The sequence below is a fragment of the Pseudophryne corroboree genome, chromosome 10 (genome assembly GCF_028390025.1).
Source record: "Pseudophryne corroboree isolate aPseCor3 chromosome 10, aPseCor3.hap2, whole genome shotgun sequence".
NCBI classification, from domain to species: Eukaryota; Metazoa; Chordata; class Amphibia; order Anura; family Myobatrachidae; genus Pseudophryne; species Pseudophryne corroboree.
Genome location: NC_086453.1, coordinates 28,195,308 through 28,211,382, shown reverse-complemented (window position 1 = coordinate 28,211,382; position 16,075 = coordinate 28,195,308). Strand labels below are relative to the sequence as shown.

Below are 16,075 nucleotides of genomic sequence, written 5' to 3'. Positions count from 1 at the left end.
CCCAGTGTGCTATACGGCCCAGTGTGCTATACTGCCCAGTGTGCTATACTGCCCAGTGTACTATACTGTCCTGTGTGCTATACTGAGCAGTGTGCTATACTGCCCTGTGTGCTATACTGCCCAGTGTGCTATACGGCCCTGTGTGCTATACTGCCCAGTGTGTTATACTGCCCAGTGTACTATATGGCCCAGTGTGCTATACTGTCCGGTGTGCTATACTGCCCAGTGTGCTATACGGCCCAGTGTGCTATACTGCCCAGTGTGCTATACTGTCCAGTGTACTATACTGTCCTGTGTGCTATACTGAGCAGTGTGCTATACTGCCCTGTGTGCTATACTGTCCTGTGTGCTTTACTGACCAGTGTGCTATACTACCCTGTGTGCTATACTGAGCAGTGTGCTATACTGACCAGTGTGCTATATGGCCCTGTGTGCTATACTGTCCAATGTGCTATACTGCCCAGTGTGTTATATGGCCCAGTGTACTGTATGGCCCAGTGTGCTATACTGGCACGGTCTGCGGAAGTGGGTAGAGAGGAGAAGTCCAGTATAGACAGATTGGCTAGGTAAAAGGTTTAACAGAAGCAAAAATTGCCAGGGAAAAGCAGGAGCACCGAATGTAAACCTTTAGCTTCCAGTAAGTAAATCTGTGAAACATCACACGGTGCCCTTAACGTCAATTAATTATTTAAATAAAATCAAATAAACTGTAAGGAAGAGAGTACAGTATATCAGTAATCAGCTACACGGTGGAGTCACATTATTCTGACCACCAGCTAATAGCCAGAGTAACTGCCGTGTGCGGCACGGACAGCAGCTAGACGGCTGATCTGTCATGTTATACACACGTCTGGTAGCTTCCAGGTTCATTGTGACTGTGAGCTGCTTCGCTGTAACCTGTCGGTCGGCCCTCACGCACCTTCATGGCCGATGTTCACCTCTCACATCAGTGGCACGTGGTGCTCCGCAGGTTCCACATCGGTTATTTGCAATGGTGCCATTTGTCCTGTCACGATACACCTTCACCGCAGCAGCACACGGACAGGTCACACTGCACTGTGTCAGAAATACCGCCACCCTTGGCCCCAAAGCTGATAATCATCCCTTATAGCAACTCAGATAAATCTACCCTGTTACCCCTGACGGCAACGAGTGATATGTGTGCAGACGGCCTATCGCACACCTTATATACCCACCAAGCCAGCGCATGACATGTGACGTACTTCATTGGCTACGCGCTGCCGACGTCACATGTAGGAGGTGCTCATTATAATGTGACTTGACTGTGTAGTAGTAATGCAGTAATATACAGACAGAATATACATTTCAGTGTCATTGTCCATGTGTTACAGTGCGTCATACTGTACCTGCGCAGGTAACATCTATAGTGTGATACAGAAGGCTTTCCCCCTTGTACTGGAGCAGGCAGGAGAAGGTGACGTTCTGTTGGGCTTGGCATTGTGTGGTCCCACTATACAGACGATTGGCAATCCAATATGAGTTACTTGGCTTTGGAAGCAGGCCATGAACACTGTCCTTATACTGACGCCCTGCATATTCCAAAACCAGCGTCACGTGTTCCACTTTATATACCTCAATTTCACAAATGAGATCTGTGCCGTTGGTATATGCTTTCAGGTTTTCTTTTGGGAGGCAGAAAAAAATGGGCAAAAAAAAAAATGCAATTAGTAATTTAAGATGATATTTATCACAGCTTGCTATCATTGTTTGGAACATACAGTAGATCCCTCATGATAGAGCTCCCCCTAGTGTCTAGAACTTGTCACTTTTCTCTTCCTTCAAAGGCAAATGTCTAATGCTATGTACAAAAGCACATTTTGCACCGCGTTTTAAAAAATAATCTGGCTTCATATTAATGCGCTGAGATATTTGAGAGAGCCACGTAGAATGAGTAGAGCCTATAGCAGTGACCTACTGTACATTATAATGGGAAGTCAGCCGTCAGTATACCAGCAACGCCATCCATCTGACAGTATGCCGGCAGCGGGGTGAGCGCAGAGAGTCCCCTTGCAGCCTTGCTGCGCTTGCCGCACTACAAGCTCGTTGCTCTCGCCACAGATTCTATTCCCACTCTATGGGTGTCGTGGACACCTACGAGTGGGAATAGACCCTGAGTGCAGTAGCGGATTTCCCACTAGGCACTTGGACACCCGGTGCGGCGGTAAAAAAGTGGCGGAGCTTCGTGGTAAGGGGGTGGGGTGTCACTGTAGGGGCGGGGCTTTGTGCCCCAGCATCCGATTTACGGCACTTGGGGTCCAAAAAAGGGGCCGCGCTTCGCGGGAAGGGGGCGTCCCAACCCCCGTTTTTTGTCACTTGGGAGGGGCGGGCTGCCTCCCGCGGAGTGCTGTTTCTGCAGTGCCGGCTCCTGCTCACTGACAGGAGCTGAGTGCTGCACATAATGTAACAGTGGCAGCACTCGGCTCCTGTCACTGAGCAGGAGCCGGCATTTTGGTGTCGCCCCTCGGCGGGTGACACCCGGGAGCGGGCCGCACCCCTTATGGTATCCGTTTGGATGGTAGACCATGTTACGGTCGACAGTCATTAGGTCGACCACTATTGGTCGACATTGACATGGTAAACATGGACACATGGTCGACACATGAAAATGGTCGACACTTGAATGTCGACACATGAAAAGGTCGCCGTGAGTTTTTCGCAATTTTTTTTTTCATTTGTGGAACTTTTCATACTTTACGATCCACGTGGACTAGGATTGGGAACGGTAACCTGTGCCGAGCGCAGCGGTATTTGGAGCGAGGCACCTTGCTCAAAGCATGGTGAGCGAACCGAGCAATGCGACTGGATGCGGTGATCTAATTGGGGTTCCCCATCACTTTACGCAGAAAGCGACACCAAAAAAAGTAAAAATCATGTCAACCTTTTCATGTGTCGACCATTTGTTCATGTCGACCATGCCAATGTCAACCAATAATGGTAGACCTAATGACTGTCGACCATAACATGGTCGACCATACATACCGGAACCACCCCCCGCACACCCCTTGTGACGCCAGTGCACGTGAGGCACATGCCTAGGGGCGGGGTACTTGCTGGGAGGCGGCACACCAGGCTGATAACGGTCAGGTGATTCTTTTTTTTTCTTCTTCTTTATTACTTTTTGTTTTCTCATTTATTTTGCAAATGACGGGGGTGGGACAATGGGCAGAAAATTGTGGTCCAGGAGTTGGTAGTAGAGTGAGGCTGGGGCTGCTTTTGTGGTCTCGAGGCATCTGGACTGGCACCCGAAATGAAGGGGGCAATTACATGATTGGGGGGAAGGGGGGGGGGGGGGGGACGGCGGGCCAGTAATGTACCTAGAGGCGGCCTGATCCCTAAATCTGCCCCTGCCTGAGCGGCGGGATTGTGGCTGTTGGCATTGCCAGCTGTTGGAGTTCCGGTGTCGGCAAATTAACTGCATCCCTTATAATGCACTGGATTTATCTGATTGTTGGAGGGGAGTGAATGGGCATAAGGAGCAGATTATTACGCAGCAACAATGGGATATAGTCACGCCACCATCATTGTCACAGAAGGGCACTTAGAGGTTTATTCATGAAGCAGTGAAAAGTGTGGAGAAGTTGCCCATGGCAACCAGTCAGCTGCTATGTATAATTTTATAGAATGCACTTTATGAATGTTACCTCAACGCTGATTGGTTGCCGTGGGCAAATTCTCCACTTGCTCACATCTCCACTCTTTTCACTGCTTCATGAATTGACCCCTTAGTGCCAACATACCCGCTTCCAAAGGAGTCTCCATATGGACATGCACCGCCTCTCTCCAGCCTTAAAGGCAGGCACATTTAGACGTGACTTCACTTTGCACGCCAAATTTGAATCCCTCCCCATTTAAGTAAGATCCTGAGCACTTTCCCTGGACATGTAATAAGTCACATTACCTTGCTCCATCATCTGTATTGTATTCATTGTCTGTGTACTGGACCCTGTATCTCCTGACTACAGTTCTGCTACCTGCCTGTGCCCCTTGACCTCGGCTTGTCATACCGTATTGCTCCTTTGTCTGTGACCCTGACTTGGGAACTCCTGACTACATTACGGTCTGCTGATTCAGGGCCACTTTTCAGTTACATTCTCGCACCATCACCTCCAGAGGGCAGCTAGAGATCTGCGACCTGCAGATTACTACCAGCAAAACAGGGATGGCCTACCAACGATGAACAATGGTTTATGGCCGATGTAGAATAGTTTTGCCATCAATGAGAGAGAACCAGATGATTTCCCTCCATCGATAGCATGGCATAACCAAGTGTGTTGTGTTTTTTAACAAGGTGCTGGGACACGGAGCATAGCTCCACCCCCGCAACTCCTGCACAGCCCTGCCACTTTGTTTTGATTGGTCCACGGGCCAGTCTGTGAAAGAAATTGAATGACCATCGGTTGTGGTAACCATCAATGGTCACCCATTACATAGTTGGCAGCCATTGATGGTCAATTACCATGTCGCTATCGATGGGAACCATCGATGATTACCACACCGATGGCCATCCCTAAAGCAAAGCTACACTATAAGATCATCTGTCCAATCTTTCTGGTTGGAGCGAAAATTTGGTAATGTCTCTGGGAGCAAATGACAATTAACCATTTGCTCCCAAAAGCCAGAAAATGGGCAAAAATGGTCGTTCGGATAAATTGGTTAAATCTTATCAAATGGATTTAACCAATTTGTCAGAACGTCCATTTGTGTCTGTTTTCCAGTGTTTGGGAGCAATTGGTCATCTGTCATTAGTCCCCATACATTACCAGATTTTCTTTCCAATCAGAAAGATTGGACAGGTAATCTTATAGTTGCGACAGAACTCGGCAAAGACAAAGGGGTACGATAGACGGGATCCGGTCTGAAGATCGACAGTATCTAGGTCGACAATGTTTAGGTCGACCACTATAGGTCGACAGTCACTAGGTCGACATGGATGGAAAGTCGACAGGGTTTCTAGGTTGACATGTGCTAGGTCGACAGGTCTAAATGTCGACATGAGTTTTTCACATTTTTTTTCTTTTTTTGCATTTTTTCATACTTAACGATCCACGTGGACTACGATTGGAACGGTAAAGTGTGCCGAGCGAAGCGGTAGCGGAGCGAAGGCACCATGCCCGAAGCATGGCGAGCGAAGCGAGCCATGCGAGGGGACGCGGTGCACTAATTTGGGATCCCGATCACTCTACGAAGAAAACGACACACACAAAAAAAATCCTTATGTCGACCTTTAGACCTGTCGACCTAGCACATGTCGACCTAGAAACCCTGTCGACCTTCCATCCATGTCGACCTAGTGACTGTCGACCTATAGTGGTCGACCTAAACATTGTCGACCTAGATACTGTCGATTTGATGAACCACACCCACGATAGACACTACCTCTTGACCCTGCCATAGAAATCTTGGTCTGAAAGAATCCTGTCCCCCAAAAATGTGATAATCATGAAGAGGCCAGTCCCCTTTTATTATGGTGTCTTAATTCAGTTACTGTTGGGAGGCAGCAAATTCCTTAGCAGGAGTATAGAAAAGATATGTTCCATTTCAAAATGTAGTAAATGCAGGGAAGCAAAACGATGAAAAGAGGTCTGACATCAGTGAAAGTTGACTTCATGCCAGTTGTTTTTATTGTTTGTAACCTCTAACATATCCTGTTTCTATTTTATTTTATTTTATTATTCATTTATTTTGCTGAGGTTTGCAAAGGAAATCAAAATGAACCATACTTTAAAATATACAAAGCCACAGAGAAATGACACAATAAGGTCTGACATTGTATTTTACTTGCACGCAGTACTGCTGTCTGGATTTAATTAATGTGTATTTTTTTTTTTTTGGTGATTTTTTTTCTGTGAATATTTTAAATATCGCTAAAACCCCTTTTCCACAGAGCAGAGAACCCGGCTTATTGCCGGCCCAAGCCGGCATAACATGGGTCCAGGCTCGGGGTGAAAGTGTCAATGCTGGGTCGTGCATCCCAGGTCTGTTCTGGGTCAGCAACCCGGGGTCCGACCAAGGTTATTCCCGGGTCCAAACCAGGTCGGCTGCAGTGTGAAAGGCAGACCCGGGTTATTGGTGACCCGTTCTGCCTAAAAGGCAGCAGATTGGTGGGCTCAGGAGCACTTGGAGATGACATCATTGGCATCGGATCACCCAGCATCAGATTAACATCATGACCATTGGCCGCAGCTTCAGACCTCTGAGTAACCAGTCTGGCTTTGGCACACCCAGAAAATGGGGCAATCATGCTTTCCTCTAATGCTACCCATCACCACCCCTGAAATTCTTACACACTGTCAATGTGGCAGCAGCAAACAGGGAACCTGCGACCGGAGCCGTAGCGCCATCACAAGACATGCTCACTGTGACTACAGCACATGCTCAGTCCCGAAGACATTGTTCAGTTGTGACCAAATCGGGGCTTCATCCGGGGCTGAAGAAGCCTCTAACAGCAAAAGGCTGCAGAACCATTTCTGGTATAAGTTTAACCTGTTGTATCAATTTACATTAGGTATGGTAAACACCGGAAACACATGCTATATGGCTGAAAAAACTGTAGCATAAATAGGAACCAGACCAAATTTAGGCCCTAATTCAGACCTGATCGCAGCAGCAAATTTGTTAGCTAATGGGCAAAACCATGTGCACTGCAGGGGGGCAGATGTAACATGTGCAGAGAGAGTTAGATTTGGGTAGGGTGTGTTCAAACTGAAATCTAAATTGCAGTGTAAAAATAAAGCAGTCACTGTTTACCCTGCACAGAAACAATATAACCCACCCAAATCTAACTCTCTCAGCACATGTTACATCTGCCCAACCTGCAGTGCACATGTTTTTGCCTAACTGCTAACAAAGTTGTTGCTGCAATCAGGTCTGTATTACCCCCTTAGTCAGATTCAATCAAATTTGCTTGAAACCCATTATTTATTAAATTCTGAAAAATTAAAATTGTAAATTAAAAACTTGCATTGTGTTGGTCTATAGACATCAATGCTCAAATATTTAGTTAGGCTGATCTAAGATGTAAACCCATTTTTCCTACCTAAAAAAGTGACTTGCCAAAAATCTATCACACTGTCCTTGAGAACAATTGACATCACCGAGCTAAGACTACAGTATATAACAGTTGGGGCCCCATAGCTTTGGACAGGTATAGCAAGGGTAATAATGGGTAAATTCAGTTAGGGCCGTAAAGAGCTGGCTTTGGCCTGGGTACCTTCGAAGGGTGTGACCTAATCGTGAGGGTCATGCTGAACAGAGGTGGCAACATGATCCCACCAGCCAGGAACAGATCCAAGATGGGGTGTTCAGTTTGATTGCACCACCCCCACCTACTCAAACCCATACACACATAAACACAGACAGAGTAGACAGTAGAAGCTTCCCTGGCCCCACTACAAACCAGCGCACTGCAGCATGTTCTGGGCTGGGGATAGAGTCTGTTGAAGACCCTTTTTTTTCCTGGCGGGCCCCACCAGCAAATCCAAGTATAGGTATTTTGTACCCATGCCCTTCCACTCTCTGGGACTGGAGCTTGAGTTCAGTAGAGCAGCGGCATGGAAACACAAGTCAACCTAGACCCTTATATTTGGGGTATGACCTGTCGTTCAATGTAGCTATTATTTTGCACTTAAATGACATTGGGGGTAATTCTGAGTTGATCACAGCAGCAAGTTTGTTAGCAATTGGGCAAAACCATGTGCACTGCAGGGGGGGCAGATATAACATGTGCAGAGAGAGTTAGATTTGGGTGGGTTATTTCGTTTCTGTGCAGGGTAAATACTGGCTACTTTATTTTTACACTGCAATTTAGATTTCAGTTTGAATACACCCCACCCAAATCTAACTCCCTCTGCACATGTTACATCTGCCTCCCCTGCAGTGCATATGGTTTTGCCCAACTGCTAACAAATTTGCTTCTGCAATCAACTCAGAATTAGGCCCATTGGTGGTCATTCCGAGTTGTTCGCTCGCAAGCTGCTTTTAGCAGCTTTGCACAGGCTAAGCCGCCGCCTACTGGGAGTGAATCTTAGCTTCTTAAAATTGCGAACGAAAGATTCGCAATATTGCGAAAAGACTTCTCTGTGCAGTTTCTGAGTAGCTCGAGACTTACTCTGCCAGTGCGATCAGTTCAGTGCTTGTCGTTCCTGGTTTGACAAACACACCCAGCGTTCGCCCAGACACTCCTCCATTTCTCCAGCCACTCCCGCGTTTTTCCCAGAAACGGTAGCGTTTTTTTGCACACACCCATAAAACGGCCAGTTTCCGCCCAGAAACACCCACTTCCTGTCAATCACATTACGATCACCAGAACGAAGAAAAAACCTTGTAATGCCGTGAGTAAAATACCTAACTGCATAGCAAATTTACTTGGCGCTGTCGCACTGCGGACATTGCGCATGCGCATTTGCGACTAATCGCTCCGTTGCGAAAAACAAATAACGAGCGAACAACTCGGAATGACCCAAATTGTGTAGATTAAATTTAGAATTGGGAAGCTTGGACAGCAATTTTGTCAGTCATTCTACACATAAAATATGTTCAGAGATACATATCATTGTCATATAAGCATTATATTTTGGATATGTTTGAAACATGCTCACCATATACAAGAACATATGTTCCATCCCCCACTGAGGATCTGCTGTCTGAACCAATCAGCAATGAAGTAAAGCAGAAATATGTCTCGGTGTAAGCGAGTCTTAGATTGTCGATGGTCAAAGACATATCTGTTGTGTGGTTTGGGTTACTAGGTCGTGCTGATTGTTTGCTGATTATAGAATTAGGATCAGTACCAGGAAAAACGTAGACTCTTCTTGTTGTTTTAGCCTCTATTTTAAACCAATATAAAGTAACTCGGATCACTTTCTCTGTACTTAATTGCAGCTGGCAACTTATGTTAGTGGTGGAGCCGACCAAGGCGGCTAGAGCAGCGGGTTGCTGCAGTTTTACAGCAGAATATCTGCTGCCTGCAAAGGGAAAAGAGAAATGAGTTAATATATATTATAATTATTTACTTATATCCATCACGTTTTCCAAAACACAGATTAAAAATGTATGGATTGAGGTTGGGGAGTGGATACAAGTTGCCTTTAGAGATTGGCAGAGGCACCCTTTGTATAGTTTAGTCTAATGGCCACCTAAAGTTTACCCAAAAGGCTCTTCGAAATAAATGGCAGCAAGATGACTATGGGGTATATTCAATTAAAGTCGGATCCATTCCGACATGCATTTGTCGGAATGGATCCGGCAAGCCCTATTCAAATGAGCGGCCAAATCCAACTGTCAGATTTGTCCGCTCATGGGCCCTCATTCCGAGTTGATCGCTAGCTGCTTTCATTCGCAGCGCAGCGATCAGGCAAAAAACTGGCAAATCTGCACATGCGTATGGGGCGCACTGCACACGCGCATCGTACTTTCACAAAAGCCGATGCAGTTTTACACAAGCTCTAGCGACGCTTTTCAGTTGCACTGCTGGCCACAGAGTGATTGACAGGAAGGCATGCCAGGTGTTTCTGGGTGGTAACTGACCGTTTTCGGGGAGTGTGCAGAAAAACGCAGGCATGCCAGATAAAAACGTAGGAGTGGCTGGAAAAACGTAGGCGTGGCTGGGCGAACGCAGGGCACGTTTGTGACGTCAAAACAGGAACTAAATAGTCTGAAGTGATCGCAAGCTAGGAGTAGGTCTCGAGCTACTCAGAAAATGCACAATCTTTTTTTGTAGCCTCTGTGCGATCCTTTCGTTCGCACTTCTGCTAAGCTAAGATACACTCCCAGAGGGCGGCGGCTTCGCGTTTGCACGGCTGCTAAAAGCAGCTAGCGAACGAACAACTCGGAATGAGGGCCATGGTGTCCCATCCTGCTGCTGCTAGCGGCTGACCGGTGTAGCTGTCAGCGGCGGCAGGGAATGGGGGGGGGGGATCCCCATTAGCGGCGGCCAGGGAGAGGTAACTGCATCGGCCGGGGGTACCTGTCAGACGGCGAGGGATGCTGTCAGTGGCAGAGGGGGACACATCAGCGGTGGAGGGGGACACCTCAGCGGCGCGGAGAACCTGTCAGCGGCGGCGGGGGACACATCAGCGGCGGCAGAGGACCTGTCTGCGGCGGCCGGGGTGCGCTGCCGGACACCCATCAGAGGTGGTGACCTGCAGCCCGCCGCCCTGCTTTCCCAACTCATGTCCTCAATCCAACTTTTTTTTAAAGGTGGATTGAGATGGTCGAAAAAAGGGGGCCAAAATCTGTCAGTTTTGGCCCCGTTTTCGACAGAAGCACGCGGATCGGCAGCTATTCCGCCGATCCACGTGCTTTTCGACTAGTCAAATTACTCGACTTGTCAAATAATTTGGGGTTATATTGAATAGGTCGGAACCCCTTCAGACCTAAAAAAGTCAAAAACTGCCGTCTTTTCGACAGACGGCAGCTTTCAACTTCAATTGAATATACCCCTATAAGTCAATGTCCCAAAGAGAATCCTACGTGAGACTGCTGAATACTGGCAAAGGCTGTGAATACTTATGTACATGTGATTTGTTGGTTTTTTATTTTTAATACATTTGCAAATATCTCAACAAAAACTTTTTTTCACGTTGTCATTATGGGGCATTGTGAGTAGAATTTTGAGGGAAGAATTAATTTATTCCATTTTGGAATAAGGCTGTTACATAATAAAATGTGGAAAAAGTGAAGCGCTGTGAATACTTTCCGGATGCACTGTATATCCCATCGGATCCAGTATGTAATATCTGCGGTATGTAATATCTGCTGACTGGATGCCGGCTGTCAGTATCCCAACAGCTGCATCCCATTTGCCAGAATACCAGCGGCAAAGCAGCGAGTTCCTTTGCTGATTCGCTGCGCTCTCCACGCATCGGGCCAGGTGGCAAGCTTCGCTCACCAGAGGTTCTATTCCCACTCAGTTGGAAGTGTGGACCCACCAGCTGAGTGGGACTTACGGGCGGGTGTCGGTATTCTGGCTGCCGGTGAAATGCCAGTTGTTGGGATTCCAGCGTTAGTCTCCTGACCAGCGGGATCCTGACAGCCGCCATTTTGACTGCATCCCCAGCCCACCATCTCACGATGGCAACATTATAATAAAATAATTAGATTTTTATTCTTTATTCTTGAATAAGATACATCTTTAACAGTCCTACTAAAGAGATGGTAAATTAGCAGTTGAAGAGGTTGAAGAGGTTAGGTGACCAGCAGCATAGCGCAGCATTAGTGATACCAAGAATACTGTAGTATGGCCAAATGTATCGGAAGCTGTGAAGAAGCCAAGGAGACTAAGGGGGCCATTCCGAGTTAATCGCTGGCTGTATTTGTTTGCTGCACAGCGATGAAGCAAAAAAAAGGCACTTCTGCACATGCATATGCGGCGCAATGCGCACGCGCGACGTACTATTACAACGATCTATGTAGTTTCACACAGGGTCTAGTGATGCATTTCAGTTGCACTGGCTGCCGCAGAGTGATTGACATGAAGTGGGAGTTTCTGGGTGTCAACTGACCGTTTTCAGGGAGTGTTCAGAAAAGCGCAGGCATGCCAGGAAAAACGCAGGCGCGGCTGGGCGAACGCAGGGCATGTTTGTGATGTCGAATCCGCAACTGAATGGTCTGAAGTGATCGCAAGCGCTGAGTAGGTTTTGAGCTGCTCTGAAACTGCACAAATTATTTTTGTAGCCGCTCTGCGATGCAAGCGTTCACACTTCCACTAAGCTAATATACACTCCCTGTGGGCGGCGGCTTAGTGTTTGTACGGCTGCTAAAAACTGCTAGTGAGCGATCAACTCAGAATGACCCCCTAAGAACTAAATAACGATCCCCCTGTGAAGATGCAGGAATATCACAAGACATTTGAGTAAGATCTAATAAAGGGATCGGTGTTTGGGGACAGATTTTGAGAGTTATGAACACACTACCTTTTACATATCCCAAATATAAACAGCTGTCTGTATTAAGCAGCAATAAACTCAGACATTACAATTATTCATGGCGTAGTAGAATAGCTCTTACAGAAAATATGAAGTATGAATATAATAGTTAGATACTGAGCCGCCATTGTTTTCCTGCTGCTGTAGACCTGAAAAAGACAAAGAGAGAAGAATGAGGGTTTTACTTGCACATGTTAATAGGCTACTCAGCACTTACTTACAAGCTCATGAAGCATAAGTAATTTACATCTTCAGACAATGGGGGTAATTCAGAGTTGATAGCAGCAGCAAATTTGTTAGCAGTTGGGCAAAACCATGGCCCTCATTCCGAGTTGATCGGTCGCAAGGCGAATTTAGCAGAGTTACACACGCTAAGCCGCCGCCTACTGGGAGTGAATCTTAGCTTCTTAAAATTGCGACCGATGTATTCGCAATATTGCGATTACTAACTACTTAGCAGTTTCAGAGTAGCTCCAGACTTACTCTGCCTGTGCGATCAGTTCAGTGCTTGTCGTTCCTGGTTGACGTCACAAACACACCCAGCGTTCGCCCAGGCACTCCCACCGTTTCCCCGGCCACTCCTGCGTTTTTTCCGGAAACGGTAGCGTTTTCAGCCACACGCCCCTGAAACGCCGTGTTTCCGCCCAGTAACACCCATTTCCTGTCAATCACATTACGATCGCCGGAGCGAAGAAAAAGCCGTGAGTAAAAATACTATCTTCATAGTAAAGTTACTTGGCGCAGTCGCAGTGCGAACATTGCGCATGCGTACTAAGCGGATTTTCACTGCGATGCGATGAAAAATACCGAGCGAACAACTCGGAATGAGGGCCCATGTGCACTGCAGGTGGGGCAGAGTAACATGTGCAGAGAGAGTTAGATTTGGGTGGGTTATATTGTTTCTGTGCAGGGTAAATACTGGCTGCTTTATGTTTACACTGCAATTTAGATTTCAGTTTGAACACGCCCCACCCAAATCTAACTCTCTCTGCACATGTTATATCTGCCCCCCCTGCAGTGCACATGGGCCCTCATTCCGAGTTGTTCGCTCAGTATTTTTCCTCGCATCGCAGTGAAAATCCGCTTAGTACGCATGCGCAATGTTCGCACTGCGACTGCGCCAAGTAACTTTACTATGAAGAAAGTATTTTTACTCACGGCTTTTTCTTCGCTCCGGCGATCGTAATGTGATTGACAGGAAATGGGTGTTACTGGGCGGAAACACGGCGTTTCAGGGGCGTGTGGCTGAAAACGCTACCGTTTCCGGAAAAAACGCAGGAGTGGCCGGGGAAACGGTGGGAGTGCCTGGGCGAACGCTGGGTGTGTTTGTGACGTCAACCAGGAACGACAAGCACTGAAATGAACGCACAGGCAGAGTAAGTCTGGAGCTACTCAGAAACTGCTAAGTAGTTAGTAATCGCAATATTGCGAATACATCGGTCGCAATTTTAAGAAGCTAAGATTCACTCCCAGTAGGCGTAGACTAAGCGTGTGTAACTCTGCTAAATTCGCCTTGCGACCGATCAACTCGGAATGAGGGCCATGGTTTTGCCCAACTGCTAACAAATTTGCTGCTGCGATCAACTCTGAATTACCCCCATTGTGGGACTGCAGCAGAAGTGCAGATTATTTTATTTCTCCTGAGACGTCTTGCCACTATGCCAATTTTTGTGTCGCAAGATGAGATGTGATCATTTATCTTTTCAAAAACATTTAGGGTGGGATGTTTCTGGCTGACCGCCGAATGGGATGCCGGCGGTCACAACACCAACACCGGAATGCCGATCTGTGAAATCCCGACAGGGGCAATATAAATATGTTCCCCCCCTCTCCCCTTTCCCCTAACCCTCCAGCCTAACCCTAACTCTCCCCTTAGTACCTATCCCTAACTTTCCTCCGTTGGTGCCTAAACTTAGCTCCCCTTATCCTGCAGCCTTACCCTAACCTCCCCTCTAGTGCCTACACCTAACCTCCCGTCGGTGGTGCCTAACCATAACGCCCCCTCCCCGGACCCTCCTGAGTGGTCGCTCATAGAGCACGTCATTTAGTATGTACCCACCTTTAGGGTAATTATAAAATAGTGTTTTTACTGATGCCAAATTGAAAAGTGTAATTGTTACAAACTGTAAGGACAGTGGGTACAAACTGCTTTCCTTTCAAGTCAAAATAAACATCTTCCTGTTAAATAAAGCCTGAAGTTATTATTTATGTGGTCACTGAGTCTCGTAGTGAAGTATCTGGTAAATAAGGCTTGAAGAAAACAAAACATCAGGTAATACCTAAATAATATTGTTACACATGCAAATCAGTGACTTGTAGAGGTTCTCAGGTCTGCTTCAGGGGGTTGGTCCAACAATGGAATCTTGGGTGGAGGCACCGTAAAGACAGTTTAGAGATCAAAGAAGTTTTTATTAGGTTCAACTAAAACTGTAGTGAACTAAGGGTGACATGTACTAAGCAGTGAAAAAAGTGACGTGAGCCAGTGGAGAAGTTGCCCATGGCAACCAATCAGCTGCTCTGTATACGGTTATAGTATGTAAATTATAAATGTTATGTCAATGCTGTTTGGTTGCCATGGGCAACTTCTCCACTGGCCCACGTCTCCTCTTTTATCACTGCTTAGTACACGTCCCCCTAAACCAGTACATGCAGGTCAGGGTCATAATTTCATATTAGGAGCCCAGAGGTGAGATAGTTGTTTGTGCCCCCACCATACTTGCTAGCATTCACTGCCAACACCCTGTCCCATCAGCACCAAGAAACACACTCTTTCCAGGGGTGCTGAGATAGTGGGAGGGGACTAATTACATGGGCCTAGGGTTGTTACAGGATCCTTGACTGGGTCTTCTGCTAAGGAGGACATTATCACACTGTGTGGCTGTAAGGAGGAGGGGACGTTAGAGTGGGGGGAGTGTGCACTCAAGAGAAAGTCTCTCCCCATAGGTGCCAGTTGCTGTAGGAGGGGCTGTAGGAGAGGCCCTGCCTCCTGCACATCACATTCACTTCCAAAACCCCAGCAGCACCCAAACAGGGAAAAGGAGGACTGTGGCAGATGCCCCCTGGGCTCCCAGCTATGGAGTAGGTCAGTGTGTCCCCTTCAGGGCTAGCGCCCGTACGCGACTGCCTTCCATTGCCTCTTGTATTTACTAACCTGATGCAGGTAACACCCAGGCTACATTTGGTCATCCTGGTTGCATTAATGTGTCACGCGCAAACCCCTGAAGAACAAAGACCTGCGTAGACAGTGTGAGGTTGCAGGTGGGAGCTGCATACAATGCAGCTAAACTGTAGCCCTGGTGCAAGCCCCACCATATGCAGCGATAGACTAAGCAGACTGCAAGGACTGACCTCTGCTATTTTAACAATAGTGAAGTAACGGATTGATGAAAGCTACTTACTTTACCTATAAATTCACATTTCCGGGCAATAGCATAACTCACCTCTGTACTCTTGAGAATGTGTCTTAAAAGTTAGGAGTGCTAAAGCAAATAGCCTTATGACATGGGCCCTCATTCCGAGTTGATCGCTAGCTGCTTTCGTTCGCAGCGCAGCGATCAGGCAAAAAAACAGCATTTCTGCGCATGCATATGGGGCGCAATGCGCACGCGCGACATACTTTCACAAAAGCCATTGCAGTTTCACACAAGGTCTAGTGACGCTTTTTAGTCGCACTGCTGGCCGCAGAGTGATTGACAGGAAGTGGGTGTTTCTGGGAGGTAACTGACCATTTTCGGGGAGTGTGTGTAAAAACGCATGCGTGTCAGATACAAATGCGGGCGTGTGTGGAAAAATGCAGGCGTGGCTGGCTGAACGCAGGGCGTGTTTGTGACGTCAAAACAGAAACTAAACAGTCTGAAGTGATCGCTAGCTAGGAGTAAGTCTCGAGCTACTCAGAAACTGCATAATCTATTTTTTGTTGCAGCGCTGCAATCCTTTCGTTCGCACTTCTGCTATGCTAAGATACACTCCCAGTAGGCGGCGGCTTAGCGTTTGCACTGCTGCTAAAAGCAGCTAGCGAGCGAACAACTCGGAATGAGGGCCATTGTATTTTGACAGCCACACAGCCGGCTCATCTCTAGAGGGAGTTAATCCAGTAATTTAATGCTATTGGCTGGCTTGGAGCCTGGATT

At 47.1% G+C, this 16,075-nt stretch overlaps 1 protein-coding gene across 1 annotated transcript in view; it reads right to left on the bottom strand.

Annotated features, from left to right (window-relative positions):
• The window catches only part of LOC134965871 (uncharacterized), a 46,204-nt gene that overhangs the window by 18,385 nt on the left and 11,744 nt on the right, over positions 1–16,075 (bottom strand). Inside the window, exons 2-4 of the mRNA XM_063942256.1 lie at positions 12,028–12,094; positions 8,619–8,984; positions 1,368–1,643 (exon numbers count right to left, since the gene is read on the bottom strand). Of these exons, the coding sequence (XP_063798326.1) occupies positions 1,368–1,643; positions 8,619–8,984; positions 12,028–12,073 (688 nt within the window). The 5' untranslated portion in view covers positions 12,074–12,094. The remainder of the gene's footprint in view (positions 1–1,367; positions 1,644–8,618; positions 8,985–12,027; positions 12,095–16,075) is intronic.